This window comes from Tachypleus tridentatus, chromosome 12, assembly GCF_004210375.1.
Source record: "Tachypleus tridentatus isolate NWPU-2018 chromosome 12, ASM421037v1, whole genome shotgun sequence".
NCBI classification, from domain to species: Eukaryota; Metazoa; Arthropoda; class Merostomata; order Xiphosura; family Limulidae; genus Tachypleus; species Tachypleus tridentatus.
The window spans coordinates 93,189,803-93,203,411 of NC_134836.1; the positions used below are offsets into that span (position 1 = coordinate 93,189,803).

Consider the following 13,609-nt stretch of genomic DNA (forward strand, 5'->3'; position numbering starts at 1 on the left):
TTTGTCAAATTATTCTTTACTAAAGATCGTTTGTTTACTTCCTGTGGTTTTTTCCGTGCATTACAAACACTTCACATGATAATGCAAGAAAAACAATGTTAACTGAAAAACATGTTGCATATATATATTGAAAATATTGTTTCAGTTCTAGTCACGTTTTTTATGGTTTGTAACAAGCATGAAAAACTGTATATTTCGATTTTGTGTAAATTCAAAGTTACTTGCAATTACAAACACCATCTTTTCTTGATGTAGGTCAAACCATCTCGAAATAATAACCACATCCTTCATAAATAAAAATCGTATTTATGTTTTAACGAGACCACTTTGTCACCTTTCAAAAAAAGGATTAAATAACTTGGTATCAACTATATCAGAATATGGTAGCTAGTATCATTGGAACTACGTCTCTAATTTTACCGTCTCAGTTCTTACACTCACAACCACGTTGCTTAAAAGATAATGTAACTATTCTGAAACTAAAGCATTCATGACCAAAGATGCTGCTTTCAGAAAATACCAATTTCATCGTACCATCTTATGGAAACATTCACGATTTTGTATTTATCATTCGTACAGTTTTTGTACGAAGATAAACATAAAATCGTGTACGATAAGATATTTTTAAAATAACTGAGCTTTGAGGTGGTTGTCACACTATTGAAGTAATTGAGTTTTCAACTGGTTGTCAGACTACAGAAGTAATCGAACTTTCAGATGGTTATCACCCTATAGAAGTAATTGAGTTTTCAACTGGTTGTCAGACTACAGAAGTAATCGAACTTTCAGGTGGTTGTCACATTATTGAAGTAATTGAGTTTTCAGCTGGTTGTCAGTCTATTAAAGTAAAAGAAAAATGTTGTAGGTCAAGCCATTAAGAAGTTAACTACAGACATATATATATTTAATATACATACTATTATTGATACAACGTTTCAGGGCATTGTCTTTCTTTAGGTATCGCTAACTGAACAGTAAATCCGTAAACGAAAACATTCTATTGTATCGACAGTAGTATATATATTAAAATAAATATATCTCTGTACTTAACTTCTTGGTGGTTTGACCTACAACATTTTTCTCTTATCTCTTTCAACAACCATTACGTGTAATTTCCTACACAGTTTTATACCAACACTGTTGAAGTAATCGAATTTCCAAATGGTTGTCTGTACAGTTAGGAAGAATGAAACCTGAGCAGTCTTAATAGAACAGAAAAATGGACACAAGTTACCATGTTGACCATAGTGTTTTATATTTTTAATTAAGCTATATTCGAATCAGACTAAATCAACGAATGGTGTAATACATCAATCACAATGCGATTGGCTTTCTGAGTGCTCTTATTGTACTATCATTAGAACTGAGAAGACTGACCATTGTTCTAACTAATAGCACGAGCACTGTAGCAGTTAAAAACTCTCAAGGCTAATACGAGGAAAGAAAATACAAAAAGTGACTAGTTACTCTATATTCGGAAAATTCTCGATGTTTCATCACACTTCGTTGATCATTTGTGACTCGGAACTTGTAAGTAGAACACAGTGAAAAATTCAACTTCTTATTTTCATATATTTTGATACTTTTTTCGGTGAAGAGATTATTTATTATTTATCAGTGCCAACCGAAGAAGGCGGGAAATACTATTTAGTTCATCACGTTCAACCAATGAGCCAAGGGATAAACAATTGTTCGCATCTCTTCAGTAAACACAGCTTATTTGCGCTTGGTACTGGCGTCATGAGTCACATGATAGCAATCTTACAATCAACAGCGAGAAATAATACCTTCATGACCGAATAACTACACGATTGACTTTTTCGAAGTTTATGCCTAGGCGCGTACTCGGATTGGTTCGATTCTATTAGTTGGGTTCAATAATGACCCTCTATATGTCCGAGAGAAATAGTGACTAAACTTATTTGAATTTCTCCAAAAGTCACACCATGGTTATAACTCATAACCCCATGCTTTGACTCTCTCTTCGTAAATAAGCATTCGAACCTTTAGCAATAAAACTGTGATCGTACGACTCACTACGGCTTTCCAGACAGCCTCGCCATCCTTCCTTCAACAGTTTTCGTGCCTAGGGTGGCAAGGCTTCGTCTGGCCCGCCCCGAACCCTCGAGCATGGACCTCACAACCGTCTACCGCTACAACTCTCGAATGATGGAATATTATTCATGTAATAGTAAGTACTTGACTTTGTAGAAAATCCAGTGGGTTACTAAAGCTTACGTGCCACCAGATCTCGTGAGTTTATTTTGTGAATGTTGCTCTCAGAGCCTTGCATCTCGATTGCATAAGTAGGAAAGAAAGTCCAAACATCAAGTGCGCAGGAGTAGAAACATTTATTTCTTCCAAGACACCGTTAACACTTCTCCTCAGCCAGTCGCGGTATGTATACGGCGTCGAAGGTGGCGTACGCACTCGAGTTTATCTTGCGGCTTGTCAGTCTCGCTTTTCGGTAGTTGACTCGATTATGACAAGTGAGCTTTCGTTAATACGTTATGTACGACTGACTCCTAGAGGTTACATTTTGTGGAATTTATTTTAAAGAAATAAACAGGTGAGATTAATATGCAGGAATTTCAACTTTTACGTTGACCGCTAGCAACTTATCACTGCTAACCTGGCCTTAGATATTGACCTCTTGAGATCATAGATCACTCCCGTCTCAACCATACAGCAGCGTGACACTCAGGCAATATTTTGTTACATCGTCATCTCTTAATTTTTCAAAATGTTTACCATATCCTCTTTATAAGTCCCGTACAAAGTTACTAGCTTGACCATGCCTTAACAGATTGTACTACCTGTCTGTCCCACGAGCTTTTCACCCCACTTCTTTCTGATGAACTTTTTCCCTGTCTTCCTTCTGGACGTCCGGTATCACTTGAACAAGTTAGGTTAGTATTTCAAAATCATTCTTTTATAAATTAAATTTTACAAGCTGAATACTGAAAAAAGTAGTTCAATACGTCTTGTTTCATTCTAAGTGATTTTCTGTTACGACAGGCGTAAACCAAAAAAACACGTTATAAATTTCAACTTCAATTAATTAGGTTAGCTTGAATGTAATGAATGCTCTTTGTTGTAATGAACTTATGTACCGTCAGTTAAAAGTTAAAATAAAATTGTATATGGTTCTTATTGATGTACATTATATTGAGACAGATGATTTTTAACGGAACCGCATCAATTTTTTTCACGTTTAGAAATGATCACGTTATTACCTCGTTTTACGACTTCCTTTAGCTAACAGTACACAATTTCACGTTTGATAAGTTATAGCTTGTTTGTTTCTATTGTTAGCACTACAAAATGAGTTAATTATGCTGTGACCATCACGGGTATCGAAACTCGGTTTCTATCGTATAAATCCGCAGACTTACATGTCTATAAGTAGGGAGAAATAAATACCTTATAAGATCGGATATAAAGCCAAGAGTAATCAATGTACGTAGTCAGTTATGTTTAAGAATCTTATATAACACATTGACTAACCACATTTAATTACACACAAAAATAATATTTTGGTCTTAAAGCAACACCCGATATCAATAAACTCCTACAATTCTTCCCTTTTGAAATGGTTTAACTCTCATGTTTAACAAAATTACTGGCGTAAAATCCTTGTTCTTCATTTTTAATAAACGTGTTATTTGGTTTATTTCGTTTTTTGTTATGAGCATTAATAATTAAAGACATTTAAAAGCTAGGGAACGTTTTGCATATCATGTTGGTTATTATTTACCTGATATCTAGCTTACAAATAAAAATGTCAAAATAATTACGTCTCATTCCAAGATACTCATGAAGTACTTTGGGAGAATTTCACTTCTGCTACTTCTTATGTCATTTACAAATCATAACTCATGAGAAGGCTTAGAAAAAAAAAAAATTTCTGTGCGTTGAGACCGTTGAAACTTGAAAACGAAGTTGCAAATATTTTCATCTTGAATTTTGTTTTTTTCTAATGTCTACATATTAACTAATTTATTTGACATTAGTAATTTTGAAATACTGTTTTAAGGGTTATGGTCATTCATAACGATCTTGAAATATATTCTTTTTGGTTTAGAAGAGAGGCGAAAACATATACAGAGAGATTCAGTTTCTATCACTAATTTAGTTCCGTTTTTCCCTACTTCTTTAGTTTTCTAGATGTCCAGCACTTATTTTTAACTGTTATATTTTTACACCACGTATTTTTAACACACTTTTCATCCACGAAAAGCATGTAATATAAGTAAAATCCTAAGATTTACATGCTTCGAATTGCCCATTTGATCTTTGTCGGCGATATAAAACTTTAGATGTTACCATTCGTATTGGTATTCATGTAATTTCATTATGGTCTACCTCACCTTTGAAACACGCGTAAATAATTAGGCTTCATAAAACCTTTTTAAATAAAAAATGAAATTTAACCAGGACTTTTCTCTTTATTTGAAATATTTCAGTTGTTTACATACACTTCGAATATTTCTATCTTCATAACTCTTGGACTGAAGAACAGTTTCAGATTTTTCACAAAGTATTTTATTGTCCCGATCATATACAAAATTTCCAATTGCAGACATTTCAGTCGTCTGTGTTTTATAATTAACCAGATTTATATTAATTTAATCTCAGTTTTAAATCCTGTTTTGTTTGTCCTAAGTAAACCTTGTTCTGTTCTCCTGAAACTTCCTGTGCCCAGTTTTTGTCTTCGCCTCGATAGTCCATCTGGTTGATTTACAAATGTCATTCCACTTACTCACTCTCTCTTTATAATGCCTGTCTAATCTGGCTTAGCATAACCTGATGATTAAGGCATTTCACTCGCAAACTGAGGGTCGCGGGTTCGAATCCCCATCATTCAACATGCTCGCTCTTTCAGTCGTGTGGTCAGGGGACTATAATATGATAGTGAATCTCACAATTCGTTGGTGAAACGGTAGCCTGAGAGTTGGTAGTGGTTAGTGTTGGGTAGCTGCCTTCTCTCCTGTCTATCACTGATAAATTATAGACGCCAAACGCAGAGGCCCGGCATGGTCAGGTGGTTAAGGCACTCGCCTCGTAATCTGAGGGTTACGAGTTCGAATCCCCGTCACACCAAACATGTCCTTTCAGCAGTGGGGGCTTTATAATGTGACAGTCAATCCCACTATTCGTTGGTAAAAGAGTAGCTCAAGAGTTGGTGGTGATGACTAGCTGCCTTCCCTCTAGTATTACACTGTTAACTTAGGAATGGCTAGCGCAGATAGCCTTCGTGTAGCTTTGCGCGAAATTCAGAAAAGCAAATAAAATCCTACAAACTTTGCAACAAAGCTTATAATGTAAACCTATAATATTTGAAGATCCAACTCAAACAGCTCATCTAAATCTCAAGTACAAACGACAACAGATTCCAAGGTACGTTTTATTCTATGTGATAGAACAGAATTATGAAGTTGCCATATAGCTAAAAGTTCCAATGAGGGCTCACAACCGCATCGCCAACAATCGAAAAATCCCAGGATAACTTTAATTTTTTTACTTATGCCAGCCCTTTAAATGTTAAGCACATTACACACAGTTTTCTGAATATTAATCACTATACGTAGTTAATCTCTCACTACGCATTATTACTTTTTTAACCGTGGACTTAACATACACATTATCAATTAACCATCTTGACGCACGACATAAGTGCACAAACATAATGGAATGTTATACAATTGATATAAACTGTAATGAAACAAAAAAATAGATTTGCATTAGTTACAAAGACACAACATCAAGAAAGGTACAGAATTGAGTATTGCATATTAAAATAATTTTAAATGTGCAAATCATTAAACCGTGTTGGAACGGCTTACATCAGATATACATTAAGACATTGTCTGACGTTGTGTAGGTGGTGTTAGATCAACGTAACTTGGACATATTTTGTGGGAAGGAAGATGTAATAATCCTTTTGAAGTCAAATATTCATACATTCAAATCATAAAAAGTGTGTTAAGATCGGGATATCCTTTGTACGTAATCGTTTTGGAAACACATATCAATCTGGGGCACCAAGAACGCCAAGAGAAAGATCTACAAGTCATAACCCATTTCTTTTAAGCAAAGTGAGAAATTTGGTAACAAGTATAAATCTACAGACAAATTTCAATGGCAAGAAACTTATGTGTGCCTCAGGCGCAAGATAGTCAAGAAGGGATCTTCTCCTGGAAACGTGACACAAGTTACGTGTATACAGGTTGGTTTTCACAACATATCCGTTAAATTTTCGCATACCTCAAGCAACTGGAGAATGGAACAGGTATTCATGTTATTTTTTACAGAAATATACTGCTATGGTTTTTTGTTCGATTGGATTGTTGACAGAGACACTAGTGGACTGTCGTCCTCTAACACTAAATAGGTTATGGAAAGCTGCAGAAGTTTGTGCTTTGAAATTGATAGTCTTAAGGCACAGCCGTATGCAGTGGAAACTACGCTGCTGGGCTATTCTCAAGATGCACAATCGTCAGATTGAGTGAGACCAGACGTAGCAATGTGGACTAAATACCTTGTTAGACTCCAAAATGACTTTAATATAACGAACTCAACATCTGTACAAACACAATGATAAATTGACATCAAACCTTGATATTTCCTGACTGGATGAAGTCAAAATAATTTCCTGGCATCTTTATATTTCTGTAACATAAAGAACATTTCATTAGAAATTTCAACTCTAATATTTGGGTAAAACAAATATATTTTGCTAACAAAAAGAGAAAAGGAAACTACAAAAAACTTGAACCATTTTAGAAACGAATCAATTTGTATATTGGATGAGGTTATAAAAACATTATTTTTCACTGATTTGGATTAACTTGGTCCGTAAGCAAACCTCCACTGCTCATTTTCACTTTCAATAAAGGGATAAAACTATAATTTCTGTCTCAATATAAAATTAATCAAAAGATGAAAAAGATATGACACACCAACTAAAATTTAAACTCAGTTTATCATTTTCACTAACATGTGCCATAGGTTTATAACATGTGACATTTTGTTCGTTACACACTTAATATCATAACTATTGAATTTATCACTCACTGAGGGCTATAAACTGTTTGTATTCTTGAGCCTCTTTAACATATTTCAATCAAGTTGTATAAATTAAACAGCGTTCTTGTTGGGCTTAAATATTCCTCGAAACGCGTCGTTTCCTCTCGCTTTATAATACCTTTGTAGTTTGGAAACTGTTTAAATGAAAATACCGTTTAGCATTGTAATACGTGGGTTCCGTCAGAATTGTCTCGCAAAGTTAAGCGCGATTCATCTTTACACAACAATTCATAAGTAGAAATTACAGACAAGATGACAGGTAGCTAATACCAAACTTTGGGTCACTCTTATCTCACCGAATGATGTGAACTGATCTTAAATTTTGGTCCGGCATAACCAGGTTGTTAAGGCGCTCGACTCGTAATCTAAGGGTCGCATGTTCGATTCCCCGTCACTCCAAACATGCTCGCCCTTTCAACCGTGGGGGCGTTACAATGTGACGGTCAATCCCACTGTTTGTTGGTAAAAGAGTAGCCCAAGATTTGGCAGTGGGTGGTGATGACTAGTTGCCATCCCTCTAGTTTTACACTGCAAAATTAGGGACGGCTAGCGCAGATGGCTCTCGTGTAGCTTTGCGCGAAATTAAAAACAAACAATTATATAACTTTTATCTTTCTTTCATTTTCATAAGCTTAAAACAAAACACGAAACAAGAAAGAATTCTCAATAACCGCGACACTTTAAGCTGTTTTAGACAGGATTAGGGTAAATTAATGTATGAGACCCCTCCTCCCTTTTTTTATATGTGTTTGTGCACGAGCAATACCAAGTGTGGTGCGCGTGTATATCCTATTTGATTTTATTATACATTAAGATCTCTACAAGCATACCATCAAATTGAATTTTTTTAAAGCAGAATTGGAAAAAACTAACCTATGAAATCTTAGGTGTGATCAAGTATCTTAGTCGAAACGGTTTGATTCATAAGTCTAAAATTGCAAGTAACTAGTTCTCGAAATGGTCAAGAGATGACGGAGCTACGAGCTAAAACTCAGAGCCATTTTATGTGCCGCGGCTGGAAAGTGACTTCTGGAATGATGTTTGAACTTGACAATATGCTAAAGCTTAGTCCATGCCTGAACAATTCAATCACAATTACACTAAAAACTCCATTGCTGAAGAAAGTTCAAATGTGAATGTTGCATTTTCCATTTTATCCTTAACCTTTCCTTAACCTTTCTTAAAGATAATTATTTAAATTTTATTATTCACTAATCCAACAACTCTTACCAAAAGATTGACAAGGTGCTACTACGGTCGTCTATAATTTAAAAAATAACCTATAAATTAGAACATGTGTAAGTGGCGTACGTTGAAATTTGAAGTATTTACTTGAATTAAATTAGGCGTGTAACAATAGAAACCAGCAAATGAATCTTACACTAAGTAACTAGACCAAATGCAAAACACAATTAACAATTAAATAAGAAATGAAAATCATACGTAGAAATGTAGATGTATATTATCGTATGTATTCACACTTTTCGAACAAAGAAATTTCTTATTTAAGGGATATATATAATCGAATAAATGATTGGCGAATTGCATATCAAGAGAAATATACTCATATGCATATATATATAGGTTATATATGCGTGTCTACAAAGGGCGTTGTGTGCTTGGTTTTTCATTAGGTAATGTGAATTCGTTGTAACAACCGCGGAAACAAGTCTCTAACGTGGAACACCCCTTTGCATTGTTCAACATCAACAAGCGAAATTTCCTGACGTAAAGTTGCTGATCTGAATATATATATACACACATATCAAAACTTCCCCAAATAGGAAGCTTGAAATCTAGAGCTTAGCAGTTTTTGTTTTTGGTCATTGCCACTAACTCCTTGGCAATAGTAGTGTTAGTTAACATATTTTTTGTGTTTTAAAGTCTAATAAATAAACAAGTATTAGTTACTAATATGAATCTAATTTTAGTTGATTCCTTAGTGTGAGTTGATATACGTGTGTGACATTTGTGTAACCACCAAAATTCCATGAGAAAAGAACATAGAAACCTGAAATTTTGCACACATTTTAAGTGGGCCTTGAGGGTGTGTACTTGGGTATTATTACTTATCTTATCCACATGCGTGCACATCTTTTTAATGGCACAAGTCAGCGAAAAACCACATGGAAAAGAAATGATTTCTTATATAATAACTGCTAATCTGTAGAAAAGTCAGTGTATTTTGATAACATTGCGCTCCAACAATGACTTTTATGTCATGTTGCTTAGTAACAAAAGTATAACCTAATATTGTTATTAGTCTGTGTACTAAAAGTATAAAATGAACAGTGTAAACTATAAAACTGAAAACAAAAATTGTTTCTTTATTTTGATTAAAGAGGTTTGTTTTTATTATTTAAGTTTATTTTTACATTCAAGATAAATAATATGCACTTGGCTACGTTTTATTCTACTATGTTCGTTTGTTGTTAAGCTCAAAGCTTCACAATGGACTATCTGTGCTCTGCCCACCTCAGTTATCGAAAGCCGTTGTAAGTCGGCACTGTGACACTGGGGTGGGGGCTTCATACTGTCTTTACTTTTTGACAAAACTTACAAAGTTTCACGTCCCCTTTGCACACCCGTCGCTAAAATCGTAATGAACAGGCATTTGTCGAACGGTAAAAAAATTGTAATAAATTCTGATAAAATGTGATAGAAATGTGTGATATGAAATAAATACAAATGTAAAGTTCATTGATAATAAATAATTCTCAATTTACTCTGCTTTCTTACGACTTTTTTATCTTTGTGGGAAAAAATGTTTAAAATATTTTTGGCTGTTCTACTTTTAAAATAGGTTTTCATCTAGAATATTTTCAACCTAGTAACCCTAACGAAGCCGGGTATTTTGGCTACTAAATAAATAAATCCTTTGAAAGTAGTTATCTTGTATGGTAATGTTACCAATGCAAAATATGTCACATTGTCATTTAAAGTATATTAAGGCAATGTCAACTCTATCAGTTTTATTTAGCACGAATGAGCAAGTCTAACATCTTATGTAACTGTTAGTAAATTCAGTTATATTTTAGAGCAAATGCTGTAAATTGAAAACAAAAGTTATTGTTCTATGCATAAATAGCCATCATAGAATGACAATATTTCACTCTTATCTTCGTAGCAAATAAAATATAATGTGAATTTAGTGCATCTAATACATAAAACTAAGTTTACATTACAGCCATTTGTTCTTTATACGTTTCCACACTTTTCGATCATTTAGGGTCATTTAGGCCATTAAAGGTTGGGAGTTGGACCCTTTTATCTTCTATTTAAATAAATGCCTACAAAGGAATTTCCAAATATTTCCACATTTCTTGATCAATCAACACCAAACTTGACACTGTGACACAAGATTATATGAGAAAAGTTATGGGGTAGTGGGTGTTTACCACCTCTCATTTCATATCTATCTTCGGAAAACTACCAAATCAGCAAAACTTAACAGAGTGATACAGGATGGCATGTGGAAGGTCATGAGGGGGATTGGCCCCCTTATATAATATCATACTGGTAGAACTGTTGAGAACGGTACGTCTTTCTTTTCAGTGTTGGTACCTATATGTATTTTTATTGCACATTTAAAGTTTATTGTCTCAAAATATAGAAGCACAATTTACTACCTTTTGTTACAGACAAATTTTTATTTCATCTGTCTAACAGACGGATACTCCAGCTAGTTATCTACAAAAGATAGACTAACACAGCTTCTCACACAAATCAACTGTTTCTACTAAAAAAAAGAATTAATCTATAGAGTTTTATTTTTGGTTTTTCATTCGCTGATCAATTTTGTTGAATCAGACGAAGAATTATATGTCCGTAGACATTTTTAGACTCACTTTCCCAACAAAAACAAAATCATAAGCACACTCGCTAATGTCAGAGACAAGCACTGGTGATAAACTGGATAATATAGGACCTTACTGTGTTTACGTAATACTTTATTAGCAATATATTAGCTACGGTTAATCAGTGGGGCAATGGTGAGTCTGCGGATTTACAATGCTAAAATCAGCGGTTCGATTTTCACTGGGGAACACAGCAGATAACCCTATGTGACTTTACTATAAAACACACACACACATCTTAAGCATATAAAAGTTCAGTATTCTTGTAGCATTTTAATAACTGAAAGTTATAAAACAGCTTTTACTTAAACCACATCTTAGTGTTTTAGAGTTGAAAGATACATTAGTGTTTTTGTTTTATTATTTTTGACAGGATTTAATCTTCTTATAACATATATTTGACTGTTAACTTTTGTTAAAAGTGCATTTACTGGAGAACTAATAAAAGTAATTGCTACCTTTGTCTTGTTTATAGTATAGATTACATTCGTTTTTGTGGTTGAATTACTTCAGTAATGAAGCATCTCTTAAAGAAGTTTATATTGAAGGTTGTAAGCTACACTCTTTTATCTTATATAACTCCCTATTCAATATGTAGTCTTATATATACGTATGTAAGCATCAGTTTTGTAATTTAATTCATATATCAGCACTATAAAGCTACAGCAGGTCCGTCATGTATTGATGAGCGGAACTTGTGTCTGTGACGTACTTTAGCCACTACTATATCTGCGCTGTTATTGATCAAAGTAGTATTTCGTTGTATTTATACCCGTATAGCGATAGAACTTTAAAAGACGGCATTGCAAGTCATTTCATACAGCTCGAATATTTTCAATTAATATTCTTTTTTATCAGAAACATTTTCCAACTATGAACATAACACTAAAATACAATAAGTAACCTTCGTTGTTCCATCTAGGCTATCCTATACAATAAAATAAACCTTTAAAAATAAACAATTCGAAGCCAGTGTTTAGCATTAAAATATTGATAAAGCTTTTTACTTATACTCCTTTGAATTAACTGCATCCATCACATCCTAAAGAAACCCTTTCCAGAGACCCATCAACTTTGTCTATTCACTGTATATTATGTATCATGAAACTGTATGTTACGGGTATAGTACTTATATTATTCTTATTAATGTTTGTTTACCCTGTACGTATATTACATGTAAATTTATATACATGTTGTTTATATGGTAATACACGTACTTAGTAATTGATTTTATATCATTTTAGGTGGAGGGGTGAACCAGCTAGGTGGACATTTTGTGAATGGTCGTCCTTTACCTGACATTGTCCGACAAAGGATAGTTGAAATGGCTCAACAAGGGGTGCGGCCCTGTGACATCAGCAGACAGTTGAGAGTATCTCATGGGTGTGTGTCAAAAATTTTAGGCAGGTAGGTGGTTTTCTTGTTCACCTAATTTTTTAACAATAAACCTATTTTGAAATTTACTAAAGTGATCACAGACGAGCCAAACAGTTGATGAGAACAAAAAAACACAAACAAACGTGAATTTCATAATTAAGCGATCAAAGGGCTCAAAGACTATATGGCCAGAGATAAAATGGCCAAACACTAATCACCTTAAGGATAAAAAATAAAATATACTTGAACCAAATTGAATCGAAACGCTATCTCACCCGGAATTAGGTATTTGAATACTATATCGCCTGAGAAACACTGTAATATCTAGCCCTAAATCAATTATTATTTCGCCCGGGAATAAGAATTCTAACACTATCAGACCAAAGTTTGAGTGTTTAAGAATAGCTGGGCCTTATTTAAGTTTAAATGTTAACGTACTCTCTAACATGAGCAATATTTAGTTTTAACTCTGTTGTTACCTAAAATTTAAGTGTTAAAGTATTAAAATTCTACTTGACATGAATATAATATTCAACATTCATATACTAACTCACTCCAGAGTTTAATTGATATATAACCTGAGATCTAACGTTATTTTCACAATATTGATTTGGATATTTAATTACTATTGCAACCAAATTTAATATTTAATTATTATTGGACATGATTGAAGTGTTTTATGGACTTTTTGTCATTTGTTGCTTTTGTTTTCTTATTGGTAAGAGAAAAGGATATATGTTATTCTTAAATGTTTTGTGTATTAGAATGATAAAAAGTTAAAACAGTAAATGGATTTAAGAAGTACTGATATTAAAAAGTGGCTGCTAAACATAAGAATTAGAGATTTACTTTGCTTATCAGATCGTTATATAAATTGGCAAAAACAATGAAATTTACATACATATGTCTTTATAAGCTCTTTATACTAAAATGGAGATTTCTTTTAAATTCGGGTATTTAGTTTTAGAATTGACATGAAGGTAGAAACTATTGTAAGCACATACGCAAAATCGTGTACAATAATCGAAAATAAAGTTTAGATCCATTATTTGAGAATAATTTTATTTGGATTTAAGTTTCGACATTTTAATTTCTTTTCTTCAGTCAAACTTCTAATAAGCAAATTTAGGCCGAAGAGGAAATATAGTGTTGTTTCTTAACAGTAGCTCAGTGGTAAGTCTTAAAACATACTAAACTAAAAACTGGGTTTCGATACACGTGGTAGGCACAGTACATTGGGTAGCTTTGTAATGAATAACAAGCAAAGGGAACATAAGAAACACACA

At 33.6% G+C, this 13,609-nt stretch overlaps 1 protein-coding gene across 9 annotated transcripts in view; it reads left to right on the plus strand.

Annotated features, from left to right (window-relative positions):
• LOC143234017 (uncharacterized) overlaps positions 1-13,609 on the plus strand; it is a 132,655-nt gene that overhangs the window by 76,055 nt on the left and 42,991 nt on the right. For 4 of the 9 annotated variants that reach the window (XM_076471014.1, XM_076471020.1, XM_076471021.1 and 1 more), the window contains exon 2: positions 12,191-12,353. In XM_076471014.1, coding sequence (XP_076327129.1) covers positions 12,191-12,353 — 163 coding nt within the window. Of the gene's footprint in view, positions 1-1,713; positions 2,910-12,190; positions 12,354-13,609 lie in introns of those variants that run through there. The other 5 variants (XM_076471016.1, XM_076471017.1, XM_076471018.1 and 2 more) reach the window with 5 other exon arrangements.